Source organism: Lepidochelys olivacea, assembly GCF_965140295.1.
Source record: "Lepidochelys olivacea isolate rLepOli2 genome assembly, chromosome: 1".
Classification (NCBI taxonomy): domain Eukaryota; kingdom Metazoa; phylum Chordata; order Testudines; family Cheloniidae; genus Lepidochelys; species Lepidochelys olivacea.
The window spans coordinates 82,989,212-83,011,336 of NC_140411.1; the positions used below are offsets into that span (position 1 = coordinate 82,989,212).

General features: G+C 39.6%; 1 protein-coding gene across 2 annotated transcripts in view; it reads left to right on the forward strand.

The window, feature by feature from the left end:
• Positions 1-22,125, forward strand: part of SCEL (sciellin) — a 91,454-nt gene that overhangs the window by 45,263 nt on the left and 24,066 nt on the right. For both annotated transcript variants that reach the window (XM_084617125.1, XM_084617126.1), the window contains exons 7-11: positions 1,861-1,923; positions 3,336-3,401; positions 5,443-5,496; positions 10,324-10,359; positions 11,919-11,990. In XM_084617125.1, the coding sequence (XP_084473251.1) occupies positions 1,861-1,923; positions 3,336-3,401; positions 5,443-5,496; positions 10,324-10,359; positions 11,919-11,990 (291 nt within the window). The remainder of the gene's footprint in view (positions 1-1,860; positions 1,924-3,335; positions 3,402-5,442; positions 5,497-10,323; positions 10,360-11,918; positions 11,991-22,125) is intronic.

The following is a 22,125-nucleotide window of genomic DNA, read 5'->3' on the forward strand; positions in this document are numbered from 1 at the left end:
CCTGCTAACCCTTAAAAAGATCCTTATACATTCTTATTACTTTTATTTTATTAGTGATGCATATATCAAGGATGAATAGAGAACATAAACAATGGTGTGTGAAGTGACAAAGATTTCAGAGTTGGTCAGAATTTTTTTTTAATTTAGGTGAAAAACTTTTTCATCAAACTTTTCAGCAGAAAACTTTGACTTTGTTGAACAAATGAAAACTGAAAAACTGAAAGCAGTTTTGGTAGCTGAAAACTAAAAAAAAAAATAAAAAAAATGGGTTGGAGGTTTTTGGTTTTTTAGAGAAAAATATCGAAAAGTTTTGAGGAAACCAGACACTTTCTGTGAAAATTTTCATTTTGTCAAACCCAATTTTCCATTCTCAAAAGGTTTTGACCTGTTCTAGGTTTTTTGTTGAGTCAGGGATGAACACATTAAATATATACTGGGATGACTGAACAATACTGTAAACATACCATCTAAATTAATGTTGGCACATGAGTAATTTAAGTCTCCATTTAAGAAGATAAAGGTCATAAAAGCTCAGCTATTATATTTATAAATGCAATTGGTCAAATTCCCTGCTGGTCCAACTTCATCAAAGTCAGTTATATCAGTGCTAAATTATGTCCAATATAGTTGGTTATGATAACCAAACAGTACACGTAAGTGTAACCCTGGGAAGTGGTGAGATAACTCTAAAGTGAAACTGAGTGACTATGACACGTACAAGTGAGACTATGCTTTCGTATTAAGATTTCTCACAACTTTGTTGTAAATCAGTATGGTAATGATATGTGAAATATTATATAAACTGGGTTTTACGTTGTCGCTGAAGATAATTCTGAATATGCCTAGAGGGAAATTCAAAAGAGGACTCATGTGGAACTTAAATGGTACATAGGATTTGCACTAGCCCTCTACTCATGTTCCCCTGATGAATGTTCATAACAAGAATTGTGATAGATTCCATACTATATTTATCCTCACTAGTTCAAAAGTTGAGACAGTAGGACAATAGGACTTATGAAATGCAAAACTCTTATGAGGAAATCGCTATAGGGTAGAATGTCAAATAATCTTGTAGGCATGTACTTAAATATACAGCATTCATCATCCATCATCATCCATCACGGCAACTCCCAAAGGGATGTAGTCTCCTTGTAAATCATGCGCCACCCAGATTGATCTCTAGTTCTTAAGATGGTTCTGGCTGGATATTCAGTCCATGGCCATCATTGATGATCTTATTACAACTCCAAAGCTTTTGGTGACTACATGATCGCTGACTCTAAAGCGGCATTCCTCAGTAAATGTTGAACTTTGTTGAACTTCCATTCTAATAATAAGACTGTACTAAGAAAGCAGCTGAAACCAAACCAGTGCTGATGGAGGTGGTTGCTGGCTTTGGTTACAGATGAAGATGAAGGGAATCGAGAATGTACAGCATTGCCACAATAATAGTATCTGATTAAGAAACATACAATTCAAAATGTGAAAACAAGAGATTTTTTAAATGTTTTGGTGGCTATAAAATGTAGTGTGGTGACATGGATGGATATAATGATCAAGATTTTTACAAGTGGCTAATGATTTTGGGTGCCCAATTTGAGACACTTTAAAGTACTCTGATTTTTCAGAATACCCTCTGAATATAAGGACCCTTCAAGGTATCTTAAATTGGGCATCCAAAACTGAGGGTCCTGAAATCACTAATCACTTTTGAAAATCTTAGCCAACATATGTAACTATAATTGTACCAATTAGTGTTTATAATTCCATCCATTAAAGAGTGCTGTGATAGTAGTTTATCAATTAAAATCATAACTTCACTGAAGAACAATGAGCAAACTAAGTCTCTTTCGTTAACAGACAGTCCTGGACTCCTTCTAACACATCAGCCACCACCTCTACACCTCCTGTGAAGCACAAAAGGTATTCAAGGTCACCTTTGTTTTGCTCTCCGAGGATATATACAGTACTGTTGTGCATCAGTAATGTGTTAAGATATATTGGAACAATGACTTCCTCTAACAAGTTTGGAATTCTTTTAAAAAGAATTCTGCTCCTGAAAATTATCATTATCTGGCTATTCCCCACTGGACCACTGTGAGGGCCGGGACATTCTTTTTACTGCCTATTTGGGTGGGGTCTACCACTGATTCTTGATTAGAGCCGCTACACACTACTGCACTACCAATGAACAATAATAGTACTGTCTTCTATAATGATAAAAACGAGGGTTAGAAACTTGTTTGATTTCAATGGCATTAGCTGGGAGATGGAGAGAATTGGCTATGGAATAGAGAACAGAGTTGCCACCTGTAAGGTTCAGAACACCGGGACACGCAGTTGGATCCTGAGTCGATAAAACTGGACAACTGGCAGTGTGTACTGAGTACCCTTACAGATTTCCCAGGAAAGTTACCTCAGAAAAGGGAGATTCTGGGAAAACCTGCCCAGGTGGCACCCCTAGCAGAGAACTGAATTATTAACTAAAAATAGGCTGCTGGTGGATACCCATTTTCTCGTGCGTTTCCTTCCTGGCAGCACCTCCCAAATTCCGTCCCTTCTGGCTTTGCTCCAGTTCCATCTCCATTCCATATATTAACATGATCAGCAATTAAATTGTTGACATTGAAATTAAAGTATTGTTGTGTGCTAGCATTAACATCCCTAATGAGATTAATGGAGGTCAGACAGTTTACTCCCCTCAGTCATTTTCCTTAGGCTGTCTGCAGACTTGGGAAGACACCACTGCATGAATTATACTTGGTTCACATTTGGAAGGATTTTCTTCACAGCAATGATGGCTACAAACTTACTTTTGTTCAAATGAAAATTTAGATTCTGCAGAATCTGAATGTGTTATGGAGGCCACGTAAATACATCAAGCTGTCCAGATCTGTCAGCTGGGCTTGGGTGTTTCACCCATCCGGTTGTCCCTCATGAGACCTGTTTTATTGGCACAAGGGGCTAAATTCTTATTTCACTTGACTTGCATCAAAGAAGACCTTGGACCAGAGATTGTATTTTGTACATTGGTGGCACCATTATAATTAAAGGTTTCGCTTTATGTCCACTTGCATTAAATTTCCATAAAAATGCTCTAACAGAGTGAACAGAATGGTGTGTCAAGATGGTGGTTGCTATGAAGGCACTGGAAAATAAGTTTAAGAGAAGAAAAATAATTTAGGAAATGTTATAAGCATTTTCTATGTTACCTCTGATATTCTAATATTCTCCTTTCCAAATATTGTAGGGATAAATAGAATTAAATTGCTGTTCATCCACTAAACGCTACGTGCTCATACTCTATAATTGAATTATTCATTAATACTTAACAGGCAGTCTTGGATGCCACCACCAGTCTCCGGTTATAAGAACACCACAGTTACTGTGGAAAACAAAGGGTAAGAACTAAAAATTGCATTTAGGTGTTTATTATTATTATTATACCTGATCCTGCAAGGTGCTGAGGACCCTTAATTTCCACTGAATCAGCTCTCAGTAACAGATGTTTAGGATATTCAGAAAAACTTGTGCTAAAATTAGCTGTAGTTATGTAAGAAGTGAATGTTTAGTTTTTAATGCTACAGCTGCATCTGCTTTCTATCTGATGAATAATGAAACTGCTCACATCTCAATGTTAAATATGGATGAATTATTGAAAATGTGTATATATGCACACATAAGATGTGGGCGTTATCTTTATTATTCATACTAGTGAAAAACTGCTTTGTGATCTCAGTGTTTCTAAGTGAAATTGTATTTACAGAAGCAAAATTATATTAATGGAACTTAGTTGGACTACTCACATGTATAAATTTAAGCAGGTGCATACATATTTGCAGGATTGGGGCCTAAATGGCAGTTCTGCTCTCAGCTATGTGTGTAAAATTCTCCCTGAAGTGTGTGTAGCTGTAGAAGTGGTGGGGAATTTGGCCCAGAATGTTTGTTTTGAAAAAGAAATACAATTTAAAAAAGTTATGAGAGGAAAAACACAAACAAGCAAAAAGACTACAATGAATTTCAACAGTGTTGGAGAATTATTACATTGCGATACTGCGGGTAGTCTAGTAAAGATTATATTTCCCTCTCTCTTCTTCCCCAGTGAAATAAGGACAGGGGTGGATGTACTAGTCAGGAGTATATTGGTGGCTTTCACTCACTCCATTTTCTGAAGCATCATAAGGACTGATTTATTGAAAGCTTAGAGTTGTTCAAGAGAGAAGGTTTCACAGTCTCTTAATTTTTGGGCCCTGGTCTTTTTCTTCACAGCTTCCACCTGTGGGTGACTAATGACAGATTACACTACCTCCTCTGAAGCTGTAGTGAGCTAGCCACTAATTCACTTGTGATGCCTGCGGGCCCCACTGAGGCCTAAAAACATTACCTCTTAGTGACACAGAGCATGATTTTTGTTGCAGGGAAGTGAATGAGGAAGGATAGTATGGTGGTTAGAAATGTGTACATAAGCTTTATTTGTAGATATCTGTTTATATGTTATAGGCGGTGCTTTCCGACACTTTCCACTATAAGACTCTGTTTTCAGTTTGCAAACTTTTAACCATCTGGGCTGAAACTTCCTATGTCAGGTGTCTGCCTCAGACTGCAGAATTAAAACAAACAAAAAATTAGGGGGAAAATGTTGCTTAGCTCATGTAAAAAATTCCTACAGATGTTTTGCTGAGACGTTCTCGCAAGTCTATGCTTTGGAGCAAGGCATTGAAATTTGATAGGGGGTTGCCCTATGTCAGGGATAAGCCTTTTTCCTATGAAAATCCACCCAAACTTTGCCAAGTTGTATGCAAACGTGAAAGCTTATATGAACACATGGGCCCATTGTTGACCTGCTTATAATTGTTTAAATATATTCTTGCATATATTGAGCAAGTGCACTTTTCTCAGTAAAAAGAAAAACTTTGCACATACAAATTATGCATAAAAAGTATGTATATAAAATGTGGAGTTTTATATGTATAAGGCTGAATAAATCTTCAACCTGTCAAAAAATTTATACCTACATAACTTGAAATGTGATATCTGATTTACCCAAAAATTTATTAAAACAAAAAGCCACAAACAAACAAAGAAACAAACAGTCAAAGAAACAAACAAACAAACCCACTAACTCTCTTATGGTAGGATGCAATACGGACAAATTTCAGCTGCTTTTGTTTTGTTTTTACTAAGTTGTTGGGAGTTGTGGGGGTGGAAGTCTGAAAACTGGCCTTTCATTGGAATGCTCTTTCCAATTTTACTGTGGAGTGGCTATGAATATTTCTGTAATAACAAATGAATGTATAGCTTTTTGTGAAGGAGCACACTAATTTCACCATTCTCAGTATTCTATTGCACCTCTCGAACCTCTTTCTAAATGGTAAATTAGCAAATAAATTTTCTTCTTAAAGAAAAATGCTTAGATTCCTTTCATTGCATATTTTACTACAGGCAGTCCAGAACCCTACCAGATTCAACAACCACAACCATAGTTGATACTAAACGGTAAGAATGAGCACGCTGTTTATGTTATAATTAATTCTGAAACATACTGTAGAAGTGAGTTTTTTTCTGTGCTGCAGTACAGTTCCTTTCAAGCCATTTAGCTCACTACAGCAGTGCTTCCCAAACTTATTCTGCCGCTTGTGCGGGAAAAGCACCTGGTGGCCCGGGCCGGTTTGTTTACCTGCCATGTCCGCAGGTTCGGCCTATCGTGGCTCCCATTGGCTGCGGTTCGCTGCTCCAGGCCAATGGGAGCTGCTGGAAGCGGCGGCCAGTATGTCCCTCGGGCCGCGCCGCTTCCAGCAGCTCCCATTGGCCTGGAGCAGCGAACCGCGGCCACTGGGAGCCGCAATCGGCCAAACCTGTGGACCCGAGTAAACAAACTGGCCTGCACAAGCTGTGGAACAAGTTTGGGAACCACTGCACTACAGAATAGCAACTCTGTGATAATCCTGAGTATTCTCTGGAGGTCTTTTGCCAATGGATAAACTTCCAAATGGATAAGTAGATGCAATACTTCTGCTTCCTTTTGCTTTTGATTTCAAAAACAATTTGTATCCTGGCATTTTCCTGAACACTTGTGCTCTTTTTCTTTTTCCCCCTTTCATTTTCTTTACTATGTGTGTATCCATAGAGTTGTTGTAGCTGTGTAGATCTCAAGATATGAAAGAGATAGGGAGTTCTGTGGAGCTCAAAAACTTCTTTCACTAACAGAAGTTGATTCAATAAAAGATATTACCTCACCCACCATATCCCTGTTCATAGAGTCAGCAGTTTCAGGAAGTTAGAATTCAGCATGGATGCGATTAACGTAGCTTCAGTAACTGTCTATATGCATAAGACTTTTAGGGCTCTTCTGGAAATTACATTACAGCCAATTTCATACCCTTCTATAAAAAACTGTTTTCTTGCTGTAGTGTAGGGTATGTATCTAAGATTTATGACTAACTCATACCCTGGCTAGTGTAACTGTGGGGAGAGCAGAAATGGAATCTGGGGTGTTGTCTGCTATAGTTATCCTGGCAGGGCAGGATTCCATCAGAGGGCTGCAGCTCCATGATGTGGGGTGCATTTTGCTGCTCCTGTGAGTGGAAGCAACCTGCATCCCGTCATCTGCCATCTAGTGCTTGCTGTTGAGAGAGGACACGCACCAGCCAACATAGGGGGAAGAGTCCTGTTCTCTACGCAGCAGATTAAGTCCTCTTGGGGATATGATGCATAGACATGAGCATTAGCTGTTTTGATCTCACAGCAGTCCACATCTGTGTGCAATGTATTAATCATGCCCTACTATTTGCTTTGTGGGAGGAAAGGCTCCCCACTTTTCCCTCCTTTTACAGTGGAGATGGCATGATTGTGCCCATAGAAAGTTGCAAACAAGAAAGCAAAAACCAACAATAACAACTACAAAACCCAACAACAAAATACACAAACATACACTGCATAAACCATTGCCCTCCCCCCTGCCCAACAAACAGCTTATGGCATTTTATAAGGAAATTTCTATCTTTGTCTATATGGGTTTTTATGCTGATTTAATCTTCTGCCACTGTCATTTTCATATAATCTAGCCCACTATATAATTTTAGATGACTGCAGCTATGCCTATTGGCAAAAAGAGGAGTTGAACTATGACACTTCTTATTACTCCAACTCTTTTTTTGTTTGTTTTACCATAACATATTTTAATTTTTAAAGATGGTGAGAGGTATTTCTACTGTATACACATAGCATATAATATTTCTTTTATGGTTTTATCCAACCTGCTATACAAGGACTGTTTTGAGTCAAATGAAGATGTAAGCATTGCAATTATTTTAACCTTCTTAGTTCACTATCGTCTATCTGTTTAACCAAGATTCAAAATCACTGCTCAATAGAAGTACGGCACCTGATGCCGAAGTTTAGTTTCTGTTACATCATTGCTTGCTGCTCCCATTCTCATCAAAATGATGGATTTTTTTTAGAAATGCTGATCATAATGCATTTATTTTGGATTAATTTCAATATCTCACTACTGTCATGGCAATTGTAGAAGTATCCCAAGTAAGAGAACTGCAGAATGACTGGTAATGTCTTCCCAGCAGACAACCACCAAGTATTGAGCAAGGGAGGAGTAGAGAGTTTTACCTGTGTTAGGGTTCCTTCCCACTCTGAATTTTGGGGTACAGATGTGGGGACCCATATGAAAGACCCCTTAAGCTTATTTCTACCATCTTAGGTTAAAAACTTCCCCAAAGCACAAATTCTTTCCTTGTCCTTGGACGGCATTGCTGTCACCACCGAGTGATTTAGACAAAGATTTAGGAAAAGGACCACTTGGAGTTCCTATTTCCCCAAAATATCACCCCAAACCTCTTCACCCCCTTTCCTGGGGAGGCTTAAGAATAATAGACCAACGAATAGGTTAACAAAGTGAGCACAGACCAGACTCTTGGGTTTTTAGGACACTAAAAACCAATCAGGTTTTTAAAAGAAGAACTTTATTATAAAGAAAAAAGTAAAAGAAGCACCTCTGTAAAATTAGGATGGAAGGTAATTTTACAGGGTAATAAAAAGATTTCCCTCTAGGCTTAACTTTAAAGTTACAAAAACAGGAATAAACCTCCCTTTTAGCATAGAGAAAATTTACAAGCTAAAACAAAAGATAATCTAACACATTTTTTTGCTATTACTTACAAGTTTTGTAATTTTAACTGTATCATTTCAGTAGGAGCTGGGTTACCTGCTTGGTCTTTCTCTTTGTCCTGAGAGGGAACAACAAAGAGACCACAAATAAAACCTTCCCCCGCAACCCCCAGATTTGAAAGTATCTTTTTTCCTTATTGGTTCTTTTGGTAAGGTGCCAACCAGGTTATTTGAGCTTTTTAACCCCTTACAGGTAAAGGAGGGATTTTATGCTACCCATAACTGTATGTTTATAACAACCTGTTTTGGACAAAATTGATATGATTCTATTCCTTGGCCTCCTTTCTTCTTTCCACCTTATTCTGGCCTTCCCACTGCTAGTATATTCCCCTGCCTTCATTACTTCTCTTCTCCCACAGTGCATACCCCATACACACACAATTGCCCCGCAAGGCAGGCATTGTCCTCATGAGACTTTCATGACACAATTAATTCCTGGAGCACCTCTGATTATGGTGACCATATGTCCTGTTTTGGCCGGGACTGTCCCTTTATTAAGACCTGTCCTGGCTGTCCTAACTTTTTTGGCAAAAGTGGGCATTTGTCCCATTTGCTTTTGCCAATTGATCATCAGTTGGCAAGAACAAACAGGACAAATGCCCACTTTTGCCAAAAAAAAGTGGGGCACGCGTCCTTAGGTGGGTGCAGAGGAACATGCAGGTGCGGGGGAGTGGCAATGCCAGCTCTTGGGGCCGGGGGGGAGGAGAAAGGGCTCCGGCAATCTGTGGGGAGACAGGGTTTTGGCGAGCAGCAGCACCAGCCAAGCAGGGGGACAGGCCAGGCTTAGGCAATGCCAGACCCACACAGGGTGTGGGGGGCAGCAGGGCTCGGATGATGAGTGACACCAGCCCCACATGGGGAGCAGGCTGGGCTCGGATGAGGGCTTGCATGGGGAGCGAGGGGGGCAGGGCTGGGGCTAGCCCCATGTGTGGCGGGAGGAGGGAAAGGGCCAGTACCACATGTAGCGGGGGGGGGGGGGCAGGGTTCAGGTGAGTGGCTCAGGCCAGCCCCACACGGCGTTCTGATTTCCCTTTGGGAAATATGGTCACCCTACCTCTGATTGGTGTTGCCACCCTGTACTTGGCCATCAAAGATGGGAGTGAAGTGATCAGTTGTTCATATTTGTAAAGCGCTTTGAAGATGGACATGCTATTTTTCAGTGCTCAGTATTATTATAGCTAATAATAGCCACCAATCAAAGGAGAGCTTCCCACTTTGCTTGAAGCACGAAGGCCATGAAGTGGCGTGTTGAGCAGAGTTGCAGTAAGATTAAAATCAGAAGCAAACAGAGAGATGTGGAAACTACATAAGCAGGACTACCATAACATGGCCAAGCGTGGTGAGTCAGAGCACCACTAGCTTAATTCTAGGAAAAAGACCCTGTCTGTCTATCCCATGTTTATTACTATGGTTTCTTGGAAGGCAGTCGGATAACAAGCAGGTGGCCCATTGCTGTGGTAGCAAAGGGTAATTTGCTAGACATCAGATTTTTAAAATTAAAATTTGTATTATTGCTATTAAGAGAAAGCTAGAGCGTAGAGATGAATCGTTCCTTTGGATCTGAAAGCAGTGAGATACAAGGTTGTCCTGATATCTTCAGGAAGGGAGTTACCCAAACATGGTCTGACTTCAAAGAAAGCTGTCACTAGTTTTCAGGTAGTCTTATGAGCCAAAGAGCTGCTCTGAATTTTTCTGAACTCACTATGTCCAAGCATGACATGAATTTCTATGATGTCCCATTTCAATTCCATGTTAGTTAAGCACTAATTACAGGACACTTAAAAGAAACGTGCAATCCATGTTAAGTATCTTATCAGTTCCACTATAATTGAGCTTTTGGCTGTCAATTGAGTGCTGAAATCAAAGATGCATTGATCTGAGTATGTACTTTGGAGAATAGTTAATTGAGGCATGATTGTCTAAAGTAAAAACAATATGTAAAAATATGATAGAAATGTCTTAGTATTTTATTTTCAATATGTTATCTATGTTGATTTATGCTTTATTCATACACTAAGAAAACATTGTCTTATAAGGAAGGAAAAGTAAGATGGACGGTTAGATTTTTAAATACTTGTGAGGTGCTCCAATACTAGTGTTTGCTACTTCACATCTGAAGCGCGTATGGTTCTCTTTCTACAGAATTGCTTCTTCAGAAAATTCAGAAGGGCCAAAGATGTAAGTTTGTGGTATTTTAAATATTACGCTTGTAAAGCTCTTAAGCTTGGAAATACAGCACAGTTCTGTGCGTATTGTTGTGTACTTGCTTATAACAGAATGAATAGATAATTTATCTGAGATTTTCCTGATCACACAGGAGCAAGCAAAGAGGACATACCACCCAGTATAAATCTCCTTATCCTTCAAATAGTTTGAGCATTTCAGTGTACAGAGCTCAGCATTTAAAAAACGAACAACCCCTCTCCCCCACACCCCCCAAACTGTTCCCTGATTTTAATTCCACAGTTGTCGTTATTACCACAACTAATGTCCCTCAATGTTGAACTGACTCTTTGGAGGCAATCAATAAATGGAAGAAGAGTAAATGAGGGAAAGAGCAAAATAATAGGAGGGGAAATGGTAAATGAAGGTATTATTTAAGGTAAAGACTTAACTTAAGCTAAATCCATATAAGGCCCTCTGACCAATTTAAGAGCGCCCACACAGAGGACCTGTGCCAGTTTAACTAAATCAGTTTCTAAACCTATTAGTTAAATAAGTAAAATATTCACACATAGAGAACACTTAACTGACCTGTAATTTCATGGATTGGGTCTATCTACTACAGCAGTTCTCAAACTTTGTTATAGTATAGATTCCATTTTAATAGACAGATTGTCTCTTTGACCACACACTCCTATTCCCAATCCGATAGCCCACCTTCCCTCCCATTTATGATCTTATAACATCCCTGTAGAGACAACCCCACTTATTAACAATAATATTAATTATTATTATTAATAATTAATATTATGCATGATTTAAGGTATTTTAGCTGTCTTTTAATGTGATTTAGCCCTTAGATCTATATACAGCCTGCTCTCTTTGGACTAATTACAAAAGTTCCACACAGCAGTTTGAGAGTCACTGGTCTCAGATCTTTTTGACATTCATATCACATCTATTCATTGCTGCACAATAAAATGTCTAGTTAGTTCTTGATCCTACTAACACTTTTGCACATGCTTAACTTTACTTCCACAAGTAGCCCTGTTGACTCATGGGAAAGTTATTCAAGTGCATAAGTGTTTGCAGTATCAAGGCCTTAGTCTGCTAAAGGTGTTGCAATTATTATTTTGGTGAGAGAGAAAAATAATCTTAAAAGTTAAGAAAAATCAACCAGTATTCTGCTCACATTACTCTTCATATGAAAAAGTTCATATCAGATCTTCAGGGATTTTTTTACTACAAGTATTTTCAAACCTTAAACAAACCACAATTTATTACTAAATCCATAATGTTAAAACAACCAATCCAGAAACACCAGTTTTTCACAAAGCTGAATGGGTCACAGCACTGATGTGCAAAGAAGTGTTGTATGTGTGGGTATATATGTAATTATAAAAAATCTGTGGAAAGTAGTTGTCCTTTCTCAAAAAAACCCTAACTCATTACTATATTATAAACATAGGAGATACAATGATGGGTACTATTATAACTTATATATATGGAATGAGATTTATATAACTCAGGCATGTTACTCATGGATTAAATATATATTTAACATTGTATTGCAGGACTATCTATTCATCAGAACAAACTACACCTGAGAGATCAAAAACTGCTGTAGACAATCAAACCAGAACAAGGTATTACAAATAGACATAATCAGAATGATTGGTACGGAATGGGATAGAGAAATATACTGTAATAGATTTATTAGACCTCAATATTTGGTGGGTTACATGGGTTCTGTGGATGAGGGGAAGCAGTGTGGACCAAGTTTAGGACTAGAAGCCAGGAACTCCATGAGTGCTAACCTTGGTTCTGTCAGTGATTTGCTGCATTATCTTGGAGAAGTCATTACACCTTTTTGTGCTTCAATTTCCACAGCTGTCAAATGGGAGTAGTGTGGTGGGAAGTAAAGACCCCCCCCCCCACACAGGCAGCAGCAGATACTAAAGGGTTAATGAAGAGAGCAATCACTCCCCAGGTGCTGCTGCATGGCTAGTTTGTAACAGCTGGGATAAAAATTTGCAACCCAGACAGAGCAGGGTGGCTGCTGGAGAAGTTGGGAGCCACCAGGGAGAAGTTCTACAGCATTAGATTGGGGGGAAGCTATCTAGCGAGAGCAACTTCCGGGCAGAAGGATCCAGGAAAAGGTTTACATGGAAAATGACTGAAAAGGCTGTACGTAATAAGCAGACCAGGGTGGCAGCAGGGGACCTAAACAAACAGTCCTTGCCTGCCTAATGCTGAGACCCAGAGGAGAGGTGAGCTTGGGTCCTCCTACAGCCTTCTGGACAGAAGGAGGAAGGGACTGCTGAAGCTCCAGATTCAGGCTGGCAGCCCTATCTTAAGACTATTGGACTTTATATTTGTTCCTGTTTTAACTTTCTTTGTTCCTTCCTGATGAAGAAGAGAGATAGGGATATTGGGTGTCAGGGCTGGTGGTTGGAAGCCCATCACAGGACCTTTAGGATCTTGGGGTGAGACCCCTTACTGCCTTGAAAGGGGAGGGACTCAAATGACCCAGCCACAGTGTGGAGCTATTAAAAGAGGCTGAGCACTACAGGCCACATTTTGGAGTGGATACCAAAAAGGAAACTGAGGCACGGCTGCCTTTTTTTTCAAAGGTTTGGCCACAAGGGAGCACATTAAAGGGCAAGAGGCTGGATGATAGTAGTTTATACCTGCTTAACACAACTCACAGGCAGCATATAGTTAATGTCTGCACAGTGCTATGTGGGTAAAAGAGCCATGTTAGTGTTAGAGAGAAAAATGTAAACACAATTTAATGTGACAAATATTAAAATGTGTTTTTAAGAGTTAGTGTATATGGTACTGTATTTTGAAATACACATAGATAATATTAATCAATTATAAAAGTTGTCAATGAAGAATGTGAAAATGCTGATTATTTAAAATCCAGGCAAATTGGGAGGCTTGTCAGCATGGAAATGGTAAATTTTTTCAATGTATTCAGTAATAACTGTGCACTAACATTGACTCTGCGCCCTTGCCTGTAATATAGTGCCCTGACTATGCAATTCAGCTACATGGTTAAAACTGTGAATGCATTAAAATAAAGATACATTTAGAGATGTACTGAGAATTATAGTAGCTCACAATTTGCTATTTTTAATAGGAAAGGCTACAGATTTTAAGTCAGTTTAAATTAGCTCAATTTAATTGATTTGATTAACAAAGTATAATTTTTGGAGATCTGGAGCCATAGCATATGTTACCTTGTATTCTCCAGTAAATTCTACAGTACATTAGAACAGTACAAAATCAAGGAAAACACACCAAAGATGTCTGGCAGTGTAATTCTCCAGGAAGAAAGCAATGCTTCAGTGAAACATTCCTATCCACAAATCTTGGAGATTTTACAGAATAAAATATACCAGTTCATTAATTAGGGATGTTACAGCCATTCCCCACTATAAAGGCTTCTTAAAGTCTTCCTTAATCCCCATTCTCATTCAGTTCAGATCCATCCTCCCCTAGTGGTTCTCATTAACATATCAAGCTTTATATTCCAGTTCCTCCACTGGAGGAGAGCTGTAGGAACAGTATTTGACTGATCTACTATGTTACTATGGTAACCTTGCTCTGTAGTTATTTGTGTCACTATGTAAACTATAAGTAGCCTGGAAAACAGAGGCTAAATTTATCCCTTTATCCCTGATGTAACCAATCCTACAGTTTCATGAACCTACAAATTCTGCTAAATGTACATATCCAATAGTGCTCAACAGAAACATCATTTTCTGTTAAAAATCCTGCATTAATGCTATAATTTTGGCAAAAAGTATTTATGCCACACCAAGGAAAATTAACAGTAAATCTATTGTCTAATAATGATGAAGTTCACCAAAATAATATTAAGGTAATATTTTAGCTTCAGTGTGAAATACTTTACTGTCATGTAATTTTACTCAGAACTGTAACATTTAAATGCATTTTTAAAGATACATATTTACTTGGATTTTGTTTGTTCTCTGGAGAGATGTGAAAGTATTAATGAATTAATCCCCATTTAAAATGACCGGACCATGATACTTAATTCACCTGCCTTGTCTTCTGTAGGGTAAGAGTACAGCATTCTATTCATTCTTATGTGATTCTTAAATACGGATTCTTATTAATATTTATGAGGGCACGATAGCTATCAAATCCTCTTCATTTTGAGAGGGCTGTATTAGCAAGCAAAAACATATAACTGGAACAGACAAGTATGCTATTGGATACTACAGTTTACATTTTATGGCAAATCAGTCCTTGATTTTCTTTGCCATCCACATAGGATCCAAGTTGTGGTAAATCACCCCTTTTGAGGAGAACTGTAACTGACTCACTGTGGAAGCTGTCATTGCTAGCAGGAGCATCATTTGGAGGGAGGTTAGCTGAGATGGCTGTAAGGTGCAACGAATGTTAAGTCCACAGGGCAGTTTATCATGCAAGAGTCTTTGGAGCAGGGGGACTGGAATCTGGAGCTCCCAGGCTACAGAGTCATTCTCTCTCTCTCTGGTTCAGTGACTGTTTGAAGCAGTTGTTCAAAGTGAAACCGTGTCAACAGGAGAGACTGAGAGAGACACCCATCCTCCTCATTCAGAATATTGCATAGCTCAGTGGTTAGGGCACTGTCCTGAGAGGTGGGAGACCCCTGTTCAAATAATTTCTCCCTGTCAGACAGAGAGGAGAATTGAATCCGAGTCTCCCACATCCCAGATGAGTGCACTAACCACTATGCTAAAAGTTTCTGGTCACTTGGAGCAGAAGGATGATTTTGAATGGGTCCTGATCTAGTAGGTATGCACTGAGGGTACTGAATTGGGCCCCGCATGCAAGATAGGCGCTCCTCCACCTATCTCCCCCCAGTTTGAGTATTGCACTGGGGCTTCGGCATCCAGATCTCTAGAGTGGGGCAGCAGTGCCCATGCTCAGAGGCCACAGTTTAGGAAACTTTTGCAGCAAAAATGTAGGCACCTACAGGGTCAGGCAGCAGCTGAGTGGGGTTTTTGTGGATCACAGTGGTGCCTAAAATTGGGACTTAAGTCCCTTTGTGGATCTGGGCCAAAGTGCCAAACATGACTCTTTGGTATAGTTGGGAATGAGTCCGCCACTGGGCTTCTGTGTATGTTGGCCCCTCTATTTCTTGCAAAGGACATGCAGAGCCCTGGGGCTTCATTAATCTCCCTAAAAAAGAAAAAGAGGACTTGTGGCACCTTAGAGACTAACAAATTTATTTGAGCATAAGCTTTTGTGAGCTACAGCTCACTTCATTGGATGCATTCAGTGGAAAATACAGTGGGGAGATTTGTATACACAGAGAACATGAAACAATAGGTGTTACCATACACACTGTAACAAGAGTGATTAGGTAAGGTGAGCTATTACCAGCAGGAAGCCCGAGGGGGGGAGTGGGGGAAGAAAACCTTTTGTAGTGATAATCAAGGTGGGCCATTTCCAGCAGTTGACAAGAATGTCTGAGGAACAGTGGGGAGTGGGGGAGTGGAATAAACGTGGGGAAATAGTTTTACTTTGTGTAATGACCCATCCTCTCCCAGTCTCTATTCAAGCCTAAGTTAATTGTATCCAGTTTGCAAATTAATTCGAATTCAGCAGTCTCTCGTTGGAGTCTGTTTTTGAAGTTTTTTTGTTGAAGAATTGTCACTTTTAGGTCTGTAGTCGAGTGACAAAAGAGATTGAAGTGTTCTCCGATTGGTTTTTGAATGTTATAATTCTTGACGTCTGATTTATGTCCATTTATTCTTTTACGTAGAGACTGTCCAGTTTGACCAATGTACATGGCAGAGGGGCATTGCTGGCACATGATGGCATATATCACATTGGTAGGTGTGCAAGTGAACGAGCCTCTGATAGTGTGGCTGATGTAATTAGGCCCTATGATGGTGTCCCCTGAATAGATATGTGGACACAGTTGGCAACGGGCTTTGTTGCAAGGATAGGTTCCTGGGTTAGTGGTTCTGCTGTGTGGTGTGTGGTTGCTGGTGAGTATTTGTTTCAGGTTGGGGGGCTGTCTGTAAGCAAGGACTGGCCTGTCTCCCAAGATCTGTGAGAGTGATGGGTCATCCTTCAAGATAGGTTATAGATCCTTGAGGATGCGCTGGAGAGGTTTTAGTTGGGGGCTGAAGGTGATGGCTAGTGGCGTTCTGTTCTTTTCTTTGTTGGGCCTGTCCTGTAGTAGGTAACTTCTGGGTACTCTTCTGGCTCTGTCAATCTGTTTCTTCACTTCCGCAGGTGGGTACTGTAGTTGTAAGAATGCTTGATAGAGATCTTGTAGGTGTTTGTCTCTGTCTGAGGGGTTGGAGCAAATGCGGTTGTATCGTAGAGCTTGGCTGTAGACAATGGATCTGTGGTGTGGTCTGGATGAAAGCTGGAGGCATGTAGGTAGGAATAGCGGTCAGTAGGTTTCCGGTATAGGGTGGTGTTTATGTGACCATCGCTTATTAGCACGGTAGTGTCCAGGAAGTGGATCTCTTGTGTGGACTGGTCCAGGCTGAGGTTGGTGGTGGGATGGAAATTGTTGAAATCATGGTGGAATTCCTCAAGAGCTTCTTTTCCATGGGTCCAGATGATGATGATGTCATCAGTGTAGCGCAAGTAGAGTAGGGGCATTAGGGGACAAGAGCTGAGGAAGCATTGTTCTAAGTCAACCATAAAAATGTTGGCATACTGTGGGGCCATGCGGGTACCCATAGCAGTGCTGCTGATTTGAAGGTATACGTTGTCCCCAAATGTGAAATAGTTATGGGTGAGGACAAAGTCACAAAGTTCAGCCACCAGGTTTGCCGTGACATTATCGGGGATACTGTTCCTGATGGCGTGTAGTCCATCTTTGTGTGGAATGTTGGTGTAGAGGACTTCTACATCCATAGTGGCCAGGATGGTGTTTTCAGGAAGATCACCGATGGATTGTAGTTTCCTCAGGAAGTCAGTGGCATCTCAAAGATAGCTGAGCATGCTGGTAGCGTAGGGCCTGAGGAGGGAGTCTATATAGCCAGATCATCCTGCTGTCAGGGTGCCAATGCCTGAGATGATGGGGCATCCAGGATTTCCAGGTTTATGGATCTTGGGTAGCAGATAGAATACCCCTGGTCGGGGTTCCAGGGGTGTGTCTGTGCGGATTTGTTCTTGTGCTTTTTCAGGGAGTTTCCTCTGAAGCATCTGGCACATTAGTAACATTTCCTTAACTCTCACATTCAATCAGCGTGTGCTTGACATGACTAAAGTAAGTAATTTCAATTTAGTTATATCATTTAAAAATTATATATATTTTAACACTGAAAAATTAAAACTTAAAACTAACCTTTCTAGTCATATATTCTTTTATGTTGCATCTCTTCCCCACCTGTATTTTTCCTCCTTGTGTCTAAAAATTATTTGTGTGTATTATGTATAATTTAGATAGTAGGCTCCTCAGGGCAGGGGCCTTACCATCTTATACCCATATGATGGTATATAACTACTAAAGGAAACATAGATAGACACACTTTTTCCTTCAGATCTGTGTGATGGATCTTATTCATGCTGTGTTATCACTATCCTGTGCCTGTTTGTTATGTGATGTTCCCCTTTCAATGAGGCACTGAGAGGATTATTTTGCCCTTTGCCTTGAGCAATAACTTTATGATATGAGATAATTGTAACACCTATGATAATAGTTACTCTTTTTTGTTCGTTGCAAATATTTCAAAACCTGCATTAAGCAGTATGTTCAACAGGTGATACAGTTTGTCTATTATAAATCATCCTCAAGGTTCCCAGTATAATTTTATTCAACTGTCTATTAATGATCTCCTTTAGTAAGCAAGCAACGTAGGTGTCTTAGGGTTAGGTAAAGACTATACATAAAGTCCACACACAGTGAAACCTATCTAAAAGCATCTGTCAGTATTGGATACACTGGGCCAGATACAACTCTAATGCACCTCTGCTGACTTAATCTGAATTATACCAGGAACGAATTTGTGCCAGTATGTTTAAAATAATTAATGAAGGGATTGCCACAAAGAATTTAAATAGAATATAATGAATCTATAACAGAATAACTTCAATTATTAATCAGTTCTAAAATTCACAAGCTGTTTTGGAGTATTTGAAAAGGCGCTCAGACACTATGGTCATGAGAGCCTTATAAAACTTGGATAGAGATCTTACTCAGCTGCCAAATTGCCTCTAGTTCTGCTGGCTGCTGCCTTGAACTTCAATGTCAGACTGTAGGAGTACTGTAAACACTGCAGAGGTGTTAAGCCTGTCTTTTTTGCAGGCTGTGTAGTAAACGCGGGTTGAGTAAGATGTTTCAGTGGTGTGTATGTGAATGAAGGGAGGTACTTTGAGAGCAAGTCTACAAAGAGTAGTCTTACTAAGTAACTTTTGTCTTGGAAGGAGATGGGGGTGGAGGTGAAGAGACCAAGCTCCAGCTTTCCATTGTCTATTTTATGCAGGTGTTTTCAGCATCTTTCATTGTTCAAGCTGCCCTAACCACTGCTTTTCAAAAGGAAATGAAATGCCACAATTTCAGAAATCATGGGGTTTGATTCTGTCTAGCTAATGATCATTCCCATAGTCATCCCATTTAATATGAGATGAAAGTTGTAATTTAAAAACAATCCAGTGGAACAATGAAAAAATGTAAAAGTGACTTTCTGCTTTTTCATTGACTGCTGCCATTTCTAGAGCCTTCTGCTGTTTTTAAGGTGGAGGTTGAAGCTGCCATGGATAGGGCAATACTTGGGCAGGGATGTGCTGCTACACAAAATATGTTTGCAAAGGGTGATGTTCCAATTACATGCAAACAGCATATATGGAGAGTGGATACCATTATGACCTGTGCCTCAGTTCTTACAACGCACAAGTGTAGCTTTTCCACACTGATGTATATGTCCTTCCCACTGGCTATTTATAACAGCACATGTACTTAGATAGTGACTTATGGTTCTGAGCTATGTTTTTGAGTAAGTGGCCTAAATTTGCGTAGTTACATTTTAGTTAGTAGTATGTGGTGAGAGCTCCTTGCCTGATTTAAATGTGGGACTCAGGTAGATGAGAGATTAACCTTTTCACTTTCAACATAGGCTGAATCATACTGAGAATTTCTTTCTCCATTAAATCTGACATATGGTCACCTGAATGTTAGTACTTCTGGAGGGGCATTGGGGTCTCCTTCAGGGAACGTGAGGTAAAGACTCCTGTCAGGCAATAACAAATTTAGATGGTAGCTGTATATATCTATATATTCCATTTTTGTAATATTCTTGTTTGGGAATTAAGATGCATTGCCAACTTTCATTTAAAAAAATAAAAGTAATTCATAAAAAGAACAACACATTCACTCCCTCTTGTAATGGTGGTGTATTTTGTGAGAACATATAATATATGGAATATTACCAACATGCCACAACTTTGACAATAGGAATTTTTTTAACCTTTCTGCAAAGTCAGACACCCTAATTTTTCAAATGATTATTATGAAATCAACAATAGCTTGGAGTTCTTCCAGGCTGATGGAATTGAGAGTCTATGGTCTTGTCTAAACATACAAGTTGTACTGCTTCAAATGTACTGCTATAGTTAAGGTGGTACAACTTTCCTAATGTGGGTGAAATTATGTTGGTATAAAAATGCTAATACTGGTGTAGCTTATACTCATATGGGAAAAGGAATAAACTATCCTGGTATAAAGGTGTCTTATACTGGCATAACTGCTTCCATATGAAAAGTTGTATCACTATTTTTGGTCAAACAAAAAAACCCCACACCTATCTCTGACATATTTACACCAATACAAATACTTACACTGAGATCCTCTATAAAAAAGTTAGCTATTTCTTGTGCTCATCTGCTTTTTTCCTAGTATTTGTACTTGATGGTAATTATCCCTGGCCTGAAGCCTTTAGTAAACTCTATTACTATATATAAATAAGAATCTTTCAGTTGTGTCTAATCTAGCCTCTCACCCTGCTTAAGTATCCCACTAAAACATCACTAGGTCTTCCTTTCTGGCTGTCTCACTTTGATGCCTTCCTAATTTATCTTCCCTTTCTAGGTAATATATTTGGGCAGACTACTAGAATGTGACATGGGACACCACTCACTCACCCACAAGACTGTTGGGTACCTAGTTACTAAAAAAGTAGGATTGATCCTGGAGCAGGTATAGAGTGTATGGTGCTAATAACTGCTGTCACATCTGGGCTTGGCTGAAAAGGCTGATTGTTATAAAAAGTAGCTTTTGACTTTCAAGACTGCTTTTTCTTCTGAAAATTAACACACAAATTTCTGGTGAGAGAGTTTTGCACCAAAGCAAAATACGAAAAAGGCCCCATGTTAACTGCCTTTATACTGAGTGAGAGATTCTGCATCTCATTTCTAGTATACATGGCACCCGATAGTTTTAAAGTTAGAAGTGCTGGTTTGCATCTCTTCTGTTCAATGATATAAATGATGTGCCATTGCAGAGCTGCTGTGAAGAGATCCAAATGCATTATTTCTTGTAGTGTTTACAAGGTCATACTTCTCCTCAAAGCAGAATTGAATGAATTGCTGTCCTTTATTCAGTGATCTTTCCCAGTCCACATCCCCTCAAAATATTCTAAACAACTTTTCCTCTGCATTTAAAGCTCTGAAATTCTCTGTGCTATGCAGCACATTGTGTTTTGGCACTGTATAAATGGGTTTTCACAGTCAGCTGCAGACCTCTTCAATTTCATCATCCTTGGCTTCTGTTGGTGCAAGGCTTAAATGAGGGCTCCTTTGAAAGAAACCTGGCATTGATTAGTCTGGATCGCAACAGGAATGAAAACGCAGGCTAATTCAGAATAAATGCTGTTCCTTTCTCGACTTACTTTTTCTTTCTCATTTACACATTTACAAAGTCTGTTACAGGAGTGTTGAAGGGGCCCTGAACAGTCAGTCAATGCTCAGAAAGGCCTGTTATGTCAATCTTCGTCTCATGAAAATCCTGAATTACTTACTACGTTTCAGGGTGCGATTCCTTTTGATCCAGAATTTGGATGTTCCAGCTGGAAATTTGTAGTTGTTTTTGTAACCTGAAACTGCCCTTGTCCATGCTGATGTTATTAGGACAGTGATGTCTTCTGAGGTTTTAGTTCAACTTCATTATTGAAGTGTCAGTGTATTCAAGGGTTTTGTCAACCTTTTCTTGGTTGTATAGTGACTGACTTAAGACCTGAGGGGCTTATCTCTTAATGACTGCAAGTCATTATTTAAATAGAATGACCGCAAGTCTTCTAAAATTATTGTGGCTGTTGGCTTGCTGGACCAGAAAGCCATATCTCTTGTAGAATAGTTTTCACCTTTGTATTAATGGATGTGCGAACACAAGCAGAGCTTTCCCACTGTAAAAGTGGTAAAAAAAAAAAAAAAAAGTACTGTAATATTTAAAGCCACAGCCTATTTGCGGGTGTTGTGCAAAAGGGCTGTGCAGCCATAAGAATTCATGGTGGCCTTCTGGGTAACTCCGTGAGAATGCCTTTGGGAACTATGCAGCAGCACACACCAGCTGGATGGGTTCTGCCAGACTTCTACAGGTGCAGTCATTGTCCCCATGAACTGATACAGAGGGATTGGGAGCTCTGGCCACAAACACTACTGCTCTCTTTGTGGGTGTAAGAGGGTAGCTGACTTATTAAATTAAATTCGGGCTGGCTCTCTTGTTCCAGTCCAGGGGTGCCCTAGTATGGTGTAATTAGGACAGAGGAACTGCCATTGGGAGTTAGTAATGGGAGAGAGCCC